General features: G+C 39.4%; 1 protein-coding gene across 1 annotated transcript in view; it reads right to left on the bottom strand.

The window, feature by feature from the left end:
• The window catches only part of LOC122653624 (dentin sialophosphoprotein-like), a 65752-nt gene that overhangs the window by 19517 nt on the left and 25256 nt on the right, over positions 1-20979 (bottom strand). Inside the window, exons 3-6 of the mRNA XM_043847531.1 lie at positions 4983-5060; positions 4462-4814; positions 3306-3374; positions 3140-3228 (exon numbers count right to left, since the gene is read on the bottom strand). Coding sequence (XP_043703466.1) covers positions 3140-3228; positions 3306-3374; positions 4462-4814; positions 4983-5060 — 589 coding nt within the window. The remainder of the gene's footprint in view (positions 1-3139; positions 3229-3305; positions 3375-4461; positions 4815-4982; positions 5061-20979) is intronic.

The raw sequence follows: 20979 nt of genomic DNA, 5'->3' as shown, positions 1-20979 counted from the left end.
CCCGACGAAATTCTTTTGAGGACTATATGAGTATTTCGGTAAAATTCCCGTTTAGGCTTTCGCTATAAATATGTAGCGCGAGTTCTTTCTCTGTAACGAAATCTGAGAGAGGTATGAGGACGAGCGACTGTAATCCTATTCTCCATTGATAGTGCAACAGATCTCATCTCACTGTGGACATAGGCAATCTTGCCGAACCACATAAATCCTTGTGTTCATTGTGTGATTGTTGTTTGCGACTTCTATTATTTTCTGCATCGTGTTAGGATTTGTTTTTCAATAGTTAGGGTGTAAACCTTCAGACACTCCTCTTGAAGCAAATGTTCGGCTCTCTAGCAAGACTGGTGACCCTGTGGATAAAGGGCTGAAGAGGCTGTTGATATCCCCTTCACTCCTCATCAACATCCTCTTCAGGGGGAGAATAGTGGAATGAAGAAGCTGTTGATATCCCTTTTCTCCCACCTTTGCCTACTCCATTTCTGTTTGATATTGGGAAACACAAAGAAGGGGCTGTTGTTGATATTGATGATCACTCAGGTGTTGGTTTTGGCGATAAGGAGTTAATTGTGTACAAAAGAAAGAGAAGGAAGAAGAAGACCTGCAAAGAGTCCTGGATCCACATCCTAAGATCCACCTCCCTCTGTCAGGTAACATTCCCTCTCTTCCTTTTGACTTAGACCTTCCCATTCGAAAGGGAAAGAGAGCTTGCACTAATCCAATAGCCCAATTTGTTTACTATGATGCTATCTCTCCAACTGGTATTGCCTTCACTACATTGCTTTCATCCATTTCCATCCCCAAGAATGTCACTGAGGCCATGTGTAACCCAAAGTGAAAGCAAGCAATGTCTGAAGAAATGATGACACTTGAGAAGAACTGTACTTGGAAACAGGTTGATCTTCCCAGAGGGAGAGTTCCGGTTGGATGCAGATGGATCTATACAGTCAAGTACCGATTAGATGGTATAGTTAAGAGATACAAGGTCAGGTTGGTGGCCAAAGTTTACAATCAGGTGTATGGGATTGATTATCAGGAGACATTTGCTCCCGTGGCTAAACACAACTCAATAAGAGTTCTCTTATCTTTGTTTGGTAATAAAGATTGGCCATTGTATTAGATGGATGTTAAGAACGCTTTCCTCCATGGCGATCTCGAAGAGGAAGTGTACATACAGACTCCACTTGGCTTCAAGTTTCCCTTAACAGAAGGGAAAGTATGTCTCCTCAAGAAGGCACTGTATGGTCTCAAACAGTCCCCAAAGGCTTGGTTTGAGAGGTTTAGACAGGCGATTTTGAAGAATCGGTATTCCCAAAGCCAAGCTGACCACACCTAATTACCCGGCGAGGTAATGGTACCATCACAACCCTTATTGTTTATGTTGATGATATTGTGGTGACTGGAGATGATAGGGCTGAGATAGCTAAACTGAAGACATACTTAGCCCAACTGTTTGAGATTAAAGATCTAGGACCCTTGAAGTATTTCTTGGGGATTTAAGTATCAAGATCTAAGAAGGGAATAAATATATGTCAAGCTAGGAGAAGATTGTGGACCTTCCCTTGTTGATGTAGGGAAATACCAGACACTTGTAGGGAAGTTGATTTATCTCTCTTTGACTTGCCCAGATATCACCTATGCAGTTAAGGTGGCGAGTCAGTTTATGCATGCCCCTAAGAGTGGGCACTTGGATCTTATATTCCAGATCCTCAGATAATTGAAGTCCTCCCCAGGTAAAGGTCTTCTATATGCCAAGCACAACCATTTAAGAATTAAAGGCTACACTAATGCTGATTGGGCTGGTTCAGTTTCTGGCAGGCGATCTACATCTAGCTATTGTACATTTGTGTGTGGTAATATGGTCACATGGAGGAATAAAAAGCAACTAGTTGTTGTTCGGTCAAGTGCAGAGGTAGAATTTATAGCTATGGCTCACGAAGTATGTGAGCTCTTATGGTTGAGAAGGCTAGTCCAAGAGCTGGGATTTGATAGTGAGGCACCTATGCGCCTCTATTATGATAACAAAGCTGCTATAAGTATTTCTCACAATCCTATGCAACATGACAGAACAAAACACATAGAGGTGGATAGACACTTCACCAAGGAGAAGATTGACTCTAGCTATATATGCACCCCTTTTGTAAGGACTAGTGATCAGTTGGCAGATATCTTCACAAAGGGGCTCATTCATCATCAGTTTAGTATTCTGTTGTCCAAGCTGGGAATGTATGACATATACTCTCCAGCTAGAAGGGGGGTGTTAGAGTTATGTATTAAGGGTACTTTGAGAACTAGTCTAGTTACTTAGGGTCTTACATTGTAATTGTCCCTTTTTCACTTTTCACCTCCCTAGGGAGTTGTATGTAATTCCATATATTATGTTAGTGAAGCAATATAGGTGTGGTAGAGAACATTCTCTAACACACAACATTCTACCACAATTTCTTCTCTTCTCCCTCTCTCTCTTCTTTAACCTTCTACCCAAATTTCCTCTCTTGCTCTCTTGTTCAGTAGTAATCATTAGATTCCAACTAGAATTAGAATCACGTATTAGTAATTTAGTATTGGATAGAGGAGTTCATAGAGGTGAGATAAGATTGATGTATTTTATATTTTTACATCCCTAATTCTTATTTAAGTTGTTTTACATTAATTGTATGTTTTCTACTACTAAATTATGTGTAGAATAGGGCCTACTAAAGACAATGTACGCCGTAGCCTACCAACCTAGAATCCAAACTCAAACTTCTATTTGGACTTCGAGTTTTCAAAATCTGATAGTGTCATTGTGTTTAAAAGGTCCAAAATAGGTTGTATACCAAGTTTCATGACCTAACTAGGTCAAAAACCCACCTAAACCAAGTACCGAGTTCAAAAAAAAAATGCATCAATTCACCGAGATCTTGGGCCAACTCGGTTTTCTGCCTGGCTGAAACCAGGTCCAAAATCGAGACCTTGAACCCATGGTCACAATTCCCAAAGTCATCAAAAACAGAGTTTCATATAAGTACAATTAGCCAGTCCCATATGAGAGATATAAGTACAGTTAGGCATTCCCATATGACAGTGGAAATTATGCAACCAAAGAGACCCCCCCCCCCCCCAAAAAAACCCATCATCATCATAGAAAAAAGACAAGTACCTTCCACTTTCAGATATAGGTTTCTTGAGGCTATCCAATTCCACTTCTGGTTTCAAGATATACCTTCCTGGAGCTTGAAAAGTTGCAATCTGTTGCTCAGGATAAAATAAGAGAAAATAAGATCTATTTTAATTTGTTGCAGCAGCATCAATGTTTCATTACTTACTTTTTTTATAATCGGCTCAATCTTTTTCGTACTGTTGGGTATTGCGTCTCCAATTGCTTTCTCCAAGGCCTATATAAGCACAAGATACATAAAAAAAAAAAAAATTCCGAAAAGAAGGCCAGATTTAAAAGTAGGTTTGAAAATTCAACCCATAAGAGAATATAGATGACATAGGGGTGCTAGGGAGCATAGTACAAGGTTTCAGCGAAATTTCGCAAAACTAACCAAATATTTCAGTTTCACAGGCTGTTGTTGCAATGTTTCGACCGAAATTTCGTAGTTTCTGCAAAATTTCAACTATGTTTTGGATTTAGGTATCAATTCAGTCAAAACCTTCATATAAAATGCATGGTTTCGATTGAAATTTCGACCATGTTTCGAGTTTCGGTATCGCTTTGCTAGTTCTGACTCTCCAAAGAGGGAAATTTCCTAGAAAACCTCAGTTTTTGTGATTTTGGCCAAATCACTCCCATATCTTTGTAATGAACCATGAATAGAGTGTGTACCCAGTGCACAAGGCTCCCGCCACTGCGGGGTTTAGCGAGGGTCATAATGTACGCAGCCTTACCCCTGTTTTCGCAGAAAGGCTGTTTCCAGACTCAAACCCGTGACAACTTGGTCACAATGGAGCAACCTTACCATTGCACCAAGGCCCGCCCTTGGTGAATTACATTTGATAATTATGAAATGGTTCTAATTTTATGTTTATTCATTCCTAAAGCATATTTTAGTTGTTTTAATTGAATTATGAAAGTTCTAGTACTAAATTTTGTGTATACAGTATCGTACAACCTAGGGTCCAAAAACAAACTACCATTTTGTATTTGTTTTTTTTTTTTTTTTTTTTTTAAATCTAAGAATATGGTTTTCTAAAAGTTTTGAGAGCTACTTTGGCCCTCTAAAGTATTAACCGAAACAAGCAACCGAAACCTGGGACCGAATTTACACGGTTTCGCGAAATAGCAAATGTATCTTGCGATGTAATCATGTCTGCCATTTCTCTATGATTTTGTCAGATAATTTTGCTTCAGCATTGGCAGAAATTCTTTGATGAATAAATTTTTGGGCATCCATCAAAAGATATTTTTTTCTCAAAATGCAAAATATTACTAGAAAAAAAGATACTTTACTGGTTTCAAAATATGTCAGTTCTCACCTTTAAACTCATTCCCTTGGGATTCTCCACAAGTAGCATGATCAAATGACTCTGCAAATCCATTGGTGTAGCTCCTAAACCCACTTTATGTGCTGATGCGTCCTGTGCAACTCCATGAGCAGCCCTGATGGGCATTTCTTTCTCAGAGCTGGCAATATTCTCTTTCGCTACCACTTGGGGGGCAATAGCATCCTCTCCACTTGTATGACCATGTGTCAGATTTCCAGTTCCAAATGGAGATGCTGAAGGACCAGATTGCTCAGGTGGAGATGGTAGGGGTGAAACTGACAGTCTGCTCTTAGGAACAGTTGTTGAAGGCAATCCCTGTTTAAAAGAAGACTTAAGAGGACCAACTGAAGCAACAAATTAAAGGTTAGAAAGGGAGACGAAGCAGGTAAGTGCTTTGAAATCAACAAAACTTTCAGTTATTGTAGATTGAATTTGTGAAAGTAGCTTTTTTAAGCAGGAACAAGGATATCACTCTACTAAAAAAATTTAAATCTCTAACAGTTATACATTACCTTGAGTTGATTCAACTTTCCGCTTTTTAAATGGAGGCTCCTTTTTTGGCTTGAAAGGTAGCATCCTCCTTGGGTTCACTAGAAAGAACAAGTAGAAGATATGTTGCATTAAGAAATAAAATTCAGAGAGTAGCTTATTCATGCATTAGTATCATTTGGAGGGTGAGTTAAAGATTACAAAGACCAAGCAGAAGATGCAAACAGGCATTCTATACATATTCTTCAAAAGCAAGTCATGCTTTTCATTATTTATGGAAGAATCAATATTCCAAATATCTTGTTCTATAACAACGAACTAAAAGGAAAATCAAACAATTTGAATATTTATGTTTGACAAAAGATATACTAGAAGATTGCTTACAAGGGGGAACCAAAAAATATGTATAGTAAATATGGGAAGCGCATAACACAAATGCACCTCAGCTGCTATAAATTGATTTATGAGCCCTACTGAAATTACCGGATTCAAATTCCAACACAAACCCATTTGATTCAGGCATGATACATTTTTTAGCTGTCAGGAGAACCCAAATACTCTTTGTTGGATCCATGAAAGAGATCCCTTTTATAGGTCAGGGAATTATGTGGCTGAACAGCTTAGCAAGTTGCTGCTCAATTTCAATATTAGAGCTTCTTTTTAACTTCAGATTACCATGAGGAACTAACTATATATTCATTGTTTTGTTACTCATAATAATATCATTATGTTTGCCAAAGAGGTTGGGAGCATTGATCACATAACTAACATATTTAAACTGTTGCTCTATACAACCTTGAAATGTTGAATAAATAAGTTGTATTTAATTTAAGTGGATTCACATTTGAGTCACATAGACGGTCCATAAATTTAAATGTTTAGGCTGGGTGCCCATAAAGGTTGGAGAGTGCAACCCTACAAAAAGTCTAAATGTTAAATATAGTATTATGAGCATTGTACTAAAACTCGTGAAATTTCGGTCGAGATTTCGAATATTTCGAGTATCTCGACCTGTCCGAAACGAAACGCTACTTCGATACGAAAAAATACATTATTTTGATCGTCTCGCGATATTTCAAGCCAATATACCATCTCGCGAGATATCGAGTTTAAGTTACAAAAAGTCCCTTATAAATAGACACTGTTTCATGAGTCTCGATCAAAATTTCGACCGGAAGCTCACAACAGTCTCCTTTTTCGAGTTTTTGGTCATACATGCTCATTTTTCACTCATTGTTGGTGATTTTAGGTTTGTTCTTCGAATCTTCTCGCCGCATCTACGCCGGAAGCACCTTCTTAGCACATCTGTGAAGCCTTTCCGCTAGGGCTGTAAACGGATCGGATTCGGCTCGGATAGTGCTATATCCGCATCCGCATCCGATTAGCTATCGGACGGATTCGGATAGTGCTAAACGGATACGGATCGGATATTTTATCCGTTTACATGTAAATATAGCTTTTCGGATAGCTATAGCCTATCCGTATCCGCATCCGTTTAGCTTTCGGACGGATTCGGATAGTGCTAAACGGATACGGACACGGATACGGAAACAGATTTCGGCTATTCATTTACACCCCTACTTTCCACTATTCTAGGTAAAACTATTTTCTCTAAAATTGTTTTTTTGAAAAATGCATGATCAATACATGTTTGTTTGTGATGAAATTAATGTGTCATACACCAGAGGCGGATCTACAACCTCACGGTGTCGTAATTTTTTTTCTGTATATATGTTATTTATTTATTTTTCTGCTTCAAAATTTTGATTTTCCTACAACAAAAATCTAAAAAACAATAGGTGTTATGTACATTGTATGGTAATCAATTAAATATATGTTACACACTATTAGCTAATCTATGGCCTCACGGTGTCGAAAATATTTTTCGGCCAATAATTAATTATTTTAATTTTCAAAAATTATGAAAATTATTTAAACGTAAAATCTTAGAGGCATCATATCATAGTGGATTAGTGGGTAGTACTTCTTTATAGTTTGGTGACCCATATCCTGGGATAGGTTACCTTCAACATGTTGATGATGCAATTTACATGGAAACTGTGAATGACTACACTTGTTTGCTCTCCACGACTATGACGTGGCATTCATTTGTCCTACAGTTGGAGAACAATGCACGTCGGCTCCATCAGTGGGGTTGATCCTGGACGCCAGAGTAATTATTATTAGAATATTTGTAAACATTTGAGTCACTTCATGACTACTTGACTTGTATTGGACTATTGGGGATATTGTCATATTGATATCATCTTGTTAAGTTGTTATTGACTTATTGTACTTAACATTATGACTTAAGTTATGAGTCATTCGTTTTATGTTTCCAACTTCCAAGTGAATTTACTTGTTTAAATTGCTTATTAATTATTAATTTATTATGTCCTCCAGTACTTAAAGTCTTAAACAATGTGTATTTGTAATTAACTAAGTTATACATTAGGATTCGACCGTATATTGTCAATCAATGGTGCAAATCCAAAACACCACTTTGGGTGACTATTTTAGCAATTTGAACATTTTAATGTGTTTATATAGCCTAAAATAGGGTTTCCATGAAGTTTCAGGCCTTAACTTGGCCTAAAACCCACCGAAATGACCTACCAAAACATAACAGAAAAAATGCAATATTTCGACCGAAATTTCGGTCAATCCGAAACACCAAAACGAAACGAGTTTTTGAACTATGATTATGAGGATACTAGTCCAAAGCAAAGATTCATCATTAACTTTTAGACTGATACAGGATTAGAACAAGTGAATTGTCTGGGACTCTGAAGCAGTGAAATTGAAGAAAAGCCAATTTGTTCACCTTCCATTAAAAAAAGAAATTCTAAAGGGCGAAACATATTCCAATACAAGTATAGATCCCCTATAGTGGTTTAAGGATGCACAAAATGCTACATAGCAGCCCTACTGTCAGGTAAACCTGTGGGTAGAAAGCTAGTTCACAGGAACGTTGTATAGATACAGGATCCAGGAGCAATACCAAAGTGACCATGCGCTATGACTCGAATCCGTAGTCAATCATATTTCCAATAGGAGTAGTTGAAAATTGAATCCCATTTTTGACAAGAATAATATGGAAGAATAAGACTGCCCCCACATCCCTTAACTTGATGGATGACCACCACCTTACTATTGGAACGAATAAAAAGAAGGAAAAGTTCAACGAATCCCACAAAACTACTACTATTAGGTGCCCGTCCGTCATCAATAGTTGTAACACCCCGCAAGCATGCCATGAATAATTAATTGGATTACTTGTTATTAGAACACAAAATTGGGAGAATACTTGAATGATCGATTAGATCAGTCAAGCCCTTTATTTATAGAATGAAAAAATACAATCAAAAGTCCAAAATAGCCCTAGTCATAGCCGACATATGACTAGGAATCTAGGAATACATTAAAACAGAATAATAAATATTAAATAAAGAAGAAAAGACTAGAATACCCTCACGGTTGGTATTCTGGTATATCTTAACACTCCCCCTCAAGTTGGAGCAAAGATATCACTCATGCCCAACTTGACTAGGCTAGGATGAAAGACCCTTCCAGGCAGTCCCTTGGTGAATATATCAGCAAGCTGATCAGCAGACTTCACATAAGGAACACAAATAAGGCCTTCCTCTAACTTTTCCTTGATGAAATGCCAACCCACCTCAACATGCTTCGTGCGATCATGCTGTACCAGATTATGTGCAATACTAATGGCAGCCTTGTTATCGCAATACAGCATCATAGGAAGGCGAATAGCAACGCCAAGATCTTGTAGCAAACCTTTTAACCAGAGTAGCTCACAAATACCTTGTGCCATAGCACGAAATTCTGCCTCAGCACTAGAACGAGCCACCACATTTTGCTTCTTGCTACGCCAAGTAACAAGATTACCACCCACAAAAGAACAGTAATCAGAAATAGACTTATGGTCTGGGGAACCTGCCCAATCAGCATCAGTATACGCCTCAATGCGTAGGTGACCATGGGGAGACAAGAGAATTCCTTTCCCAGGAGCAGACTTCAAGTAGTGAAGAATCCGAAGAACAGCCTCCATATGTGAAGTGTAGGGATCATGCATAAACTGACTGATAAGACTAACAGCAACAGCAATATCGGGACGAGTATGAGAAAGATAAATCAACTTTTCCACTAGTCTTTGATATCGCCCTTTATCAACTGGATCACCCTCCTTTTCCTTGAGACGAACATTTGCATCCATAGGAGTATCTGAAGGACTGCATCCTAACAAACCCGTCTCAGTCAGTAGGTCTAAGACATACTTTCGTTGGGAAAGAAAGATGCCTTTTGAAGATCTGGCAACTTCAATCCCAAGAAAATACCTTAGTTTTCCTAGATCCTTAATCTCGAACTCTTGGCCAAGAAATGTCTTCAACCTACTGATCTCAACACCATCATTGCCAGTGACCACAATATCATCAACGTAGACGATCAAGATAGTGAGTTTTCGCCAACTCTCTTGATAAAGAGAGTGTGATCTGCATTACTCTGCTTGTAGCCTACAGAAACCATTGCTTTGTGAAAACAGCCTAACCATGCTCGGGGGGACTGTTTCAAACCATAAAGAGCACATTTCAATCTACATACCTTTCCTCGATTGCTGTCATAAGAAAACCCAGGTGGAATGTCCATGTATACCTCTTCATCGAGTTCCCCATTGAGGAAAGCATTCTTCAAATCAAGCTGTTGTAAGTCCCATCCAAGATTAACTGCACAAGATAATAGTACTCGAACAGTATTCAGCTTAGCGACAGGAGCAAAGGTCTCCTGGTAATCTATCCCATATGTCTGAGTAAATCCATTGGCCACGAGGCATGCCTTATACCTATCCACAGTTCCATCCACCTTCTGTTTCACTACAAACACCCACTTGCATCCAACAGTTCGCTTCCCTAGTGGAAGAGTCATAAGCTCCCATGTATTATTTTTTTTCAAGGCGTCCCTTTCCTCCATCATTACAGCGTTCCACTTTCCATCTGTAAGAGCTTCCTGCCAATTTTGAGGAATACGAACAGAAGAAAGCGAGGAAACAAATGCACGAAAGGATGGAGACAAAGAATCATAAGAAACAACATGAGATAAAGGGTGTTGAGTGCAAGTTCTCACACCTTTGCGAACAGCAATGGGGAGATCCAAAGAAGAAGTATTACCAGGTGGAGAAGTAGGATCCAGATCCGGAGTTGGCAATTGGACGGGAACAGGTGTCACAGTGGATGGAAGCTCCCTAGGTCTGGTCCTGTTTCTTGAAAAAACCTTCAAATTTGTTGCATCAATCCTCCGCTGAAATTCACCAATGGTTTTCTGGACTGGGGTGACCTCCCCTTGAGCAAGAATTGTGGAAACCTCCCCTTGTGCAGGAACATCTCCCCCTGAAGGAGAATGGGGAACCTCCCCCTGTGTAGGAATATCTCCCCCTGACATAGAGGGAAGGGTAGGGGTAGGCATACTTGGAACAGCAGGGACAGTCGGCTGAACATCAGGGACAGTAGGAGTAGACTCCTCATAAACATGCCTAAGAGGGGGATCTACGGTCAACACATCTTCACTAGAACTCTCCCCCTGAAGAGGTGGGGACGAATAATAGGAGAGAGTTTTGTGAAAGATAACATCCATACTGACCATGGTACGGCGGGCAGGAGGATAATAACATTTGTACCCTTTTTGGGTGGCAGAGTAACCTAAGAAAATGCAGCGGAGACTACGGGGCTCAAGTTTGCCAGGAGATCTAGCATCCCTAGCATAACATACACACCCAAACACCTTAGGCAGAACAATATAAAAGGAAGAGCCATGTAAAAGCTGAATAGGGGACATGGAAGCAAGAACCCGAGTCGGCAGCCTATTAATCAAATAGGCTGCAGTAAGGACAGCATCCCCCCAATAAAAGGATTGAACATGACGGGCAAACATTAGGGCCCGGGCCAACTCCAAGAGATGGCGATTTTTCCTCTCAGCCACACCATTTTGGGCTGGAGTATCAACACAACTGGTTTGGTGTAAAATGCCATGGGAAGAAAGGTATTTTTGGAACTGACCGTCCATATACTCTGTCCCATTATCACTCCTCAAAATCTTGAGAGAGGCATTAAACTGGGTCTGGATCATCTTATGAAAATGCTGAAAACAAGAGAAGACTTCACTCTTGTTATGCATGAGGTATACCCAAGTGAAACGGGAATGACAGTCAATGAATGTAACAAACCATCGCTGGCCATGAAGAGAGGTCTTATGACTAGGTCCCCACACATCAGTATGAATTAAGTGAAATAGGGAAGAACTTATTTTATTAGATATAGGATAATTGGATCGTGTCTGTTTGGCCAAGACATAAGGCTCACAAAAAAATTCTTCCTTATTACAATCTTTAAACAAAGTGGGAAACAAAAGAGATGAAGTGCCCAAAGAGGGGTGTCCTAATCTAGAACGCCATTGATGCAATTCAGAAGAAAAAGAAGATGACTGACATAATTGGGAAGGCAAAGCTTGTTATGGGCCATCATCAAGGAGATACAATCCACTATGCAGCCTACCCGATCCAATCGTCCTCCCCGAGTCCAGTTCCTGAAAGACACAATGAGTAGGAAAAAAAGTCACTTTGCAATTCAAATTTTTGGTAATACTACTAATAGAGAGAAGGTTAGTAGTAAATTTTGGAATATGCAAAACAGAGGATAGAGTAAGTGAAGGAGAGCAACTGATGGACCCCTTTCCTGAAACAGAGGAGAGGGAACCATCAGCCACCCGAACTTTATCTTTGCCAGAAGAAGGGGAATATTTATGAAAAAGGTTAGAAGAACCTGTCATGTGATCAGTGGCACCGGCGTCTATAATCCAGGGAGCAGAGACAACCGATGCACAGTGACCAACAAAAGGGATACCTGAGTGGGCAAAATGAGAACCTGATGGTGTGGAGTAACCGGCAGGAACAGATGTAGTGGAAGACTGTAACATACGCCGAAGAGCCTGGAACTCCTCCTGGGAGAAACTATTGTCAGCAATGGGTGCCGGAGCTACACTTTAAGTGTGATTGGCTTTGTTTTTAGGTTTAGCACGGCCACGTTTAGCCTCAAAATCAGCAGGCTTCCCATGTAATTTCCAGCACTGAGCCTTAGTATGATATAGTTTATTGCAATGTTCACACTTGACAGGCTCCCTTGGAGGGGCAGCAGCAGTAGCAGTGGCAGTAACAGTAGAGTTAGATGAAATGGCTTTAGAACCAGCAGCCTGTAGGGCTGATCTTTCAACAGAAGGACCCAACATCATTGCAGCCCTACGTGTTTCCTCAGTAAGAACATAAGAGAAGGCTTGCTCCAATGTAGGGAAAGGCACCCTACCAAGGACTTGCACACGGATGGGATCATAATCAGCATTAAGACCAGCCAGGAAGTCATAAACACGAAACTTATCCACATAGGCTGAATAAGTAGTAACATCAGCAGCTGTGGTGGGCTGAAAGGGGGCATAGTGATCCAATTGTTGCCATAAACTTTTGAGGACAGCATAGTACTTAGTCACTGACAGCTCCTTTTGGATAGTAGAATGGAGTGTCTTCCGAATGTCATACACCTATGCATCATTCCCCAATTGTCCATAAGTGCCCTTAGCAGCAGCCCATATTTGTGCAGCTGTGTCAAGAAGAAGGTACTGGCTGGAAAGCTCCTGTGGCATGGAGTTCAAGACAAAAGACATAACCATAGCATCATTGGCAGCCCATCGGGTCTTAGCAGTGCCCTCCTCAATAGGCTGTTTGGAGGTGCCATGAAGATGCCCACTGAGTCCCCTACCAGCCACAATCAAAGAGAGAGATCTGGCCCATATGAGGTAATTGGTTCCATCAAGTTTAATAGATGCAGCATAAGGGAGGAATTCTGTCCGCGGCTGAGAATCACTTCCAGAGTTGGCCGTGGTCAGTTCTGAGTCCCCCATAGTGTAGAGAAAACTGTGGCAGCAAAACAGAAATAAAAAACTTGATAGAGGAATCCCTTTGGCAGCAAACTACAGGGATTAGGAAGGCAGCAACAAGCAGCCCTAAATCCAAAAATCGATACGTAGGGTTTTGAAGAAAACCCTGGAAGAGAAAATCGATTGGGATGTAGGGGTCTTCAAAAAGTGATAAAATACTGCAGAACCAGCCTTGAATGTTGATGAAGATGCTTTCAAAAAACCAACAGCCCATGCAGAGAACAGAAAAAAACCAAATCGAAAATTGTCACAGTTTTTTGAAAAACCCTAAAAGGAAATCGATATGGGGAGATGCTTCAATGCTGGGGAAGATAAACAGAGACAGCAGCTGTCCAAAAAACCTGCAGTGATGGATCCCAAGAGAAAAACCAGCTTCAATTGCAAAGGGGAAACTGATCTTCAATAGGGGAGAACTCCAAAAAAAATCGCAGAAGTGTGGGCAGCAGCTATCAAACCAAAAAACCTTCTTAAACCATCAATTTATGAGGTGATAGATTAGGGCAGCATCTATATCACAGATCACCTCATTAGATCTGCCCTAATTGGAGAAGAAAAACAGAAAAAGAGTGGAGAAGTGCGAGTGGAAGGGGAAGGGAAACGCTATCGGGTGGAAAAGGATGAAAAAAGAGAACAATGGAAGCAAGGGGGGGCTAGGAACCAGGCTAGATCAGAGAGACCTGCTCTGATACCATATTAGAAGACAGAATTAGGAGAATACTTGAATGATCGATTAGATCAATAAAGCCCTTTATTTATAGAATGAAAAAATACAATCAAAAGTCCAAAATAGCCCTAGTCATAGCCGACATATGACTAGGAATCTAGGAATACATTAAAACAGAATAATAAATATAAAATAAAGAAGAAAAGACCAGAATACCCCCACGGTTGGTATTCTGGTATATCTTAACACTTGTTAATATTTTAGTATCTATTGAATTGTTTTATTTATTTATTTATGATGACTAGTGCAAGCACGAGGTGGCATGCTTATGTTAATCTTAGTAATTAAATATTGATTAGTATTTGATTAGTTTGATTAATTAAGTTAATCCTATTATTAGGGGGATTAATGAGGGATTAGAAGTGGCTTAGCATGATTGGACCATGTGTCCTACTTAAGGGCTGCCACATGGTGCATAGAGAGGATAAGATGGTTGTATGGTTAGTAGCCACCTGGCATAGAGGTGAAGTGTTATCAAGGGTCAGCCACTTTGTTTGACTAAGCCTAAATAGCTATCATTTGCTTATGCCAAGGTGGTGGTGGCAATAGGAATTCAGCAACATAGTCTCATATGGAGCTGCCACCTTGTGCATGCCTAAGTAGGTGGTGGCTTTCTAAGGCCAGCCACATGGCTCTAAGGATGAGGTGGCATTAATACTTCAGCCACATAAGTGTTGAGGTGTCTCATGCAGAGATATTAGGGGACTAATGATGGTTTGACTAACCTAAATGAGGATTTAGGATTCAATAGCTATTAGAGTTAGTTGATGTAATTAATGAGATTATTAGTGATCAGGAAATTATATATAAGGGTATGACAGAATGAAAGAAAGGAATTAGATACTCAACACATCAGAATAGAATTTTGGAGTTCAGAGAAAAAGAAGAAGAAGAAGAAGGGGAAAGAAAGGAGGGAATTAATCTGGACTCGACTGTTGGTCATGGAGTTGCATAAATGAACTGTTGATGCTCTTGTTATTGCTGAATCAGAATTTCAAAAGGGAAACAGTGGGTGAACGAAAGTACCGTTGAATAGTGAAGGAAAAGATTTGGTTTTCTATGATTTAGAACTGTTTTAGAGGTGATGTCTTGAGCAATGAGTTCTGAAGATGAGTATTAGAGATTTTGGAATTCCAATTTGAAAGGACATGCAGAAGAATTGAAGAAGAGAAACACAACAACTCAAGGGCAGAGCCAATTCTGAACTGGGAAGAAGAAGAAGAAGAAGAAGAGAAGGATGGATTGTAGTTGCTGAGGAGCTTAGGATATGTGTGGGTTGAGTTGATGAACTAGGAAGCTAGGAAGGCAATCGTGGCTGTGATTGTTGGGTTCTATACTAGGGAGAAAGAGGAAGAAGAAGCTGTTTGCTGAACATCAGTTTGGAACTCTGTTTGAAGGGGATTTGATTGTACCAAAATACCTATAAGTCTAAAGACGAGTGCATCAAGAGGAGTAAGGGAGAAAGGTGAGGGATTCATATAAGTAATGTTATATGTATTTTTATTGTAGATTGGATATTATTAAGAGATATGTGAGGGATTCATTATGTATTGTTATATGTTTGTATCATTAATTGAATATATATATATATATATATAAGTAGTATGAGGAACTCATATGTATATGGCTGTATGTATTTGTCTATTGGTATGACTGGTTACTGCTTATTTACATAGCTATACATGTATGAGTAAAATGATGTGAGGGGGGTATCTAAGTACGGGTTTATAATTAAATGAAAGAGCTATGAAGGATTGTGTGCATGTAGATGAATATGGATGTGAGGGAATCATAGATATTGTATATATGTGATTGATGTGCTGTTTAGTGACGCGTATGTAAAGTATATGTATATGTCAGTTGTTGATGATGCCTATGTGAGTGTTGTATTGATGTGTTCTTTGGATGTCATGCACTGATGAGCTTGTAGATAATGTTATATGTTTATGTTGATGTGCTAGTATAAGAATAGTTATGAGAATGATCTGTTATGCAATGTATGGAATGAAGAGATGATAATGATGTACATGTATGTAATGACATGTTGATGACAATGAATCGATGATAATATATAAGCATTAAATGAGATGATGATGATGATGATGTGTCTAAAGCATGAAACAGAAAGAGAATGAAATGTATGAAATGAAAGTAAATGCAATAACAATACTCTATGTCTACCGTCCCTTTCTAGTAGGGGGTTATGTACTGGATGAGATATAATGTAATGGTAATTCTAGAGCATGGCATACGGGTCATGCGGTCTAGTGCAGACCATTATGTGATGGTAATTCTAGAGCATGTTCCTCCTGGACATGTGGTCTAGTGCAAACCATTATTTAATGGTAATTCTAGAGCATGTTCCTCATGGACATATGGGCTAGTACAGACCATTATACGATGGTAATTCTAGAGCATGTTCCTCCTGGACATGTGGTCTAGTGTAGACCATTATACGATGGTAATTCTAGAGCATGTTCCTCCTGGACATGTGGTCTAGTGCAGACCATTATATGATGGTAATTCTAGAGCATGTTCCTTCTGGGACATGTGGACTAGTACAAAATGTTATACATTAGTAATTCTAGAGCATGATCCTTCTGGTCATGTGGTCTAGTACAAACCAAATAATTCTAGAGCATGTTCCTTCTGGAACATGTGGTCAAGTACAAAATGTTATACGTGGGTAATTCTAGAGCATGATCCTTTTGGACATGTGGTCTAGTGCAAACCAAATAATTCAAGAGCATGTTCCTCACGGGCATGTGGTCTAGTTAGAAAAGTTAATGATAAAGCATGTACTCATGTTCATGTGGTCTATCCGAGATGCTGCGAGGCCTAGTTTACCTCAACATTTATGCGCATATTCGGTAGTACACTATTGACTTGACTTAACCCAACAGTAAACCTGTGTTCTTATTAAATATATATATACACATGTACACAGATATGAAAGCACATGAACACTTGAATGTATTGTAACATGATTTCCTCACTGGGCTGTTAGCTCATCCCTGTTATAATATTCTTTTTAGATGATAAGTACAGAGGAGAGGTGTGTACAGCCCCAGACTCTTTGGATTGTGAGTATACAGGTTACACCAACCTAGGGAACATGATTGAGAGAAGTGTTTGTGAACGGCAGGAGTTATGATGTGAGAAAGACAAAGAACATGTTTTACAATAAGGTTTAAATTCACATAGCTTTGTAATACTTGTTCAATTGCCACCAGTGTTATATATAAGTTATGTATCAGTCTTAATCCCAACTCCAGTAGTGTTAAGTCTTCCGCTATATATATATGAATTCTATGGGAGTTGGGTTATTTATACAAATGTGAAAGGTGATTTTTTATCAATGCCCGTGAGGGCAGACTTTTTACCCTGTTTGGGTTTGGGGTCGTTACAATAGTACTTTTAATGAGCTGCCTACACAGGGAAAACAGGATGTGTTATAGGCGGACACGTGGCACAACATGTATCCGTAGTTCATGAATGAAAATTGATTTGAGATAAAAAAAAAAAAGAATGAACCTCTAGCCTTTCCAGTGCTAGAACGAAGGACCCTGTAAGGCCTTTTTGTTTGCCCATATCGTGATGCTCCTTTCTTCCTTTGGCTTTACAGAAATAAGGGCCCTTAGGCTTGTTCCTGTCTCAAGTACAAAAAGAATCTGTTCCTTCTCTCACGTAAATGATTATCTTCCTCTCAAGTCCAAGCAGGAGGGCTGACCTCAGCGCATTAGTAAGGGTTGCTCCATTGCAACCTAGAGGTCACGGGTTTGAGTCAGGAAATATCCTCTCTGAGAAGCAGAGGTAAGGCTACTTACATTATGACCCTTCCCAGACCCTATAGTAGCGGGAGCCTTGTGCACTGGGTATGCCCTTCAATTTCAAGCTGGAGTGGACTTGGGTGTCATATATTTCTTCAAAATGTTGCCAAGTTCCAATGGTAATGCAAACTCTAATATGTGGAAATGACAGCTTTTTTTTCCTTTTTCTTTTCTTTTGGGGGGTGGGGGTGGGGGTGGGGAGGGGAGGGTGGGATTGGTTCCATTTGAATAGAGGAGTAGACCTTGTTTCCAATCTCTCTCTCTGTAGTATCAATGATGTCTCTTTCATTATCCACACAAGCCTTAGAATCATTTTCCCTAACAGGTGATAGGGTTCCAGTATGGTATTACGGTGGATGGCCCATGCATCCAAGCTTGACTGGCTAGGTCTATTTCCTGCCATGGGGCAACTTATTTGGTGCTCAGATTTTTGTGGACAGGCAGCCCACATCACACTGTTGATGTGGAAAATTTTACACCAAACAGAGTTCACCATGTGGCAAACAAAATTAAAGAATTTGTTCAAAACTCAATTATCCAAAACAGTTGGACAGCTCGGGAAACATCTGAGAAAGTCATGGTGGACCACAAAATTGAGAATGGCCCACCAAATTTGACATGCCCCTTATCTATCCATTAATTGGAATGATCAATCATCTCTCCATGTGCCTTGAGTCGTAAGGCCACACACCAACTTGATAGCATGGACCACCCACAAGATCATAAGTTGAATGCTATTACTTTGATTAAAAAATAAGTCTGGAATTTGCATTCTTACAAAAGCTTGAAGAACATAGTGACCACAATTGTGTCCATTATTATTCATAAGACAGAAGCTTAAAACAAGAGACTAAAACAATCAAAAAAATTGCCTTTTATGTCTCTTAGATCAAATGAATGTTTCTGATCCATTTTTAGTTGATTCTATATTTTTTTTTTGGTGAATAAAATTTCATTACCAAAAGGAGAAAATACAAGTAAACTCTCCAGAATTCAGGGGGGAGGAGGGAGAAACATCCTACAATACATAGGGCTAGCAACCATGCATAGGTGGGAGGGGAGAGCATAGAAGATGGGAGACCCCAGGAAGCAACAATGAGCATGTTCCTTGGGGAGTATACACCATGGTTCAAGGTCTCAGTTTCGGACTTGGTTTCTGTCAGGCAGAAAACCAAGTCAGGCCGAGATCTTGTCGAGTTGGGGCTTTTTTTTTTTTTTTGAACTCGAAGCCAAATCTCGGTGGGTTTTTTACCTAGTTAGTCATGAAACTTGATATACAGCCTAATTTGGGCCATTTAAACACAATGGCAATATCAGATTTTGAAATATCAAAGTCCAAATAGGGGTTTGACTTTGTGTGAAAAAATATTTATTTGTTTTGATATCTAAAACAATATCCATTTTAGGCATAAAGAAGTGCCAGTCCTGGTTTCTGGCATAAATAAGTGTCTGTCCTCCAGCCAGATTTTCTCAAATTTTGATGGGGATAAGTGACACTTATATAGGTATTCAGGTTGAAATATGGTCGAAATTTGGTCGAAACATGGAATTTTTTAAAGTCGATGACCATCTCGTCTCAGTTTCGAAACTGCAAGTTTCAACCGAGATTTAGTTCCATGCTTCAAAAAACTGAAATCTCCGCGAGACCTCGTTCCATGGTATACACAAGGCGGGGGGGAGGTAAAGGATTTGAAGCTAACATCTAAAGAGATGGAACCCAAATCTGTCTAATTATTTTAGTTGGTTTGATATTATTTTACAACCCACACATAGGAACATGATTAACGATTTAATTTGGATATTTAAAGAGTTGGTGATAGTTTAGAAGCTATGGCTAAAGTTCAAGAAACTTTTTTATATTTTTAGTAGAACCACTTTTAAGAAAGATTTCATACATGGAAAATAAACTTATATGAGTCCCAAGGGGTTTCTTTGGCAATTAAGATTAAGAAAAATATATATACAAAATAAAATTCTTATGGGAAGCAACATTAGTGGCATCCCTACAAAGAACTTGGAAGGAAACAAATGCAAGATTGCTTAGAGATCAAGAACCCTCTAAAAGAGTAGTCACTGGGATTCAGGTTAAGGTAGCATTTTGGACCATGGGCTATGGTGGATCGAACCTTTAGAGATGTCCCATCAAAACATCTTTTTAACGAATGGGAGAATACAATTTTCCCAAACAACCCCACCACGAAGAGACAGGAGAATGGAGCATTGATCCCCTCCCGAATGGGCTGGTGAAACTAAATTTTGATGATAGCTTTATTCATCAAGGCACCACACATCATAGATATGTTTGGAAGGTTGGTGTGGTGGAGGTTAAAGAGGCCTTAAGAAAGATGAAAGTACGTAGGACACCAGGCCCAGATGAGATCCCAATAGAAGTGTGGAAGGCCCTAGGAGCATTGTTCAAGGTCTCGGCTTTGGACTTGGTTTCAGCCAAGGTAGGAATCCGAGTTGAACCGAGATCTCGCCGAGTTGGTGCATTTTTTATTTTTTTTTTAACTCAAAGCCAGGTTTCGATGGGTTTTTGACTTAGTTAGGTCATGAAACTTGGTATACAGCCTATTTTGGTCCATTTAAACACAATGACACTATCAGATTTTGAAATATCGAAGTCCAAATAGGAGTTTGACTTCGGACCCTAGGTTGGTAGGCTACGACATACTAATATGCCCTATTCTACACATAATTTAGTAGAAGAAAGCATACAATTAATGCAAAATACCGAGATAATATTGAGAAAATACTGAGATCTCTCCGAGATACCGAGATAATACTGAGATCTCGAGTCGATGTTGTTTCTTTAACTCGTCTCAAACCTTCAAAAAACCGAGATATCATGGATATCTCAACGAGAACTCATTCCATGCCTAGGAATATGTGGGTTATATTGGTTAACCAAGTTGTTTAACAAGATTATGAACACAAGGAAAATGCCAGATGAATGGAGGAGAAGCATTATAGTGTCGATCTACAAAAATAAAGGTGATATTCAAAGCTGCAATAACCATAGAAGCATAAAACTAATAATAATGAGTCATACTATGAAACTATAGGAGAAGGTTATTGAAGTCAGTCTGAGAAGAGAGACGCATATCTCGAAGAACCAATTTGGTTTTATGCTAGGTAGATCCACGACATAAGCTTTTTACCTACTGAGGAGGCTCATGGAAAAATGCAGTGCTAGCTAGAAGGATCTCCATTTGGTCTTTATTGACCTGAAAAAAGCTGACAGAGTCCCTAGAGACTTAATCCGACATATTCTTGTGAAAAAAGGGGTATCGAGTAAACATATTGATGTAATTAAAGATATGTATGAGGGTGTGGTAACTAATGTGAGATCTATGGGAGGCATAGGAAAGGAATTCCATTTACGATTGGGTTACACCAGAGATCTGCTCTAAGCCCTTATTTATTTGCGCTTATCATGGATGAATTAACCAAGAGCATTCAAGACGAGGT

This window comes from Telopea speciosissima, chromosome 1 (genome assembly GCF_018873765.1).
Source record: "Telopea speciosissima isolate NSW1024214 ecotype Mountain lineage chromosome 1, Tspe_v1, whole genome shotgun sequence".
In the NCBI taxonomy this organism is placed as follows: Eukaryota; Viridiplantae; Streptophyta; class Magnoliopsida; order Proteales; family Proteaceae; genus Telopea; species Telopea speciosissima.
The sequence above is the reverse complement of the archived record's forward strand: the minus strand, read 5'-3'. Positions and strand labels throughout refer to the sequence as shown.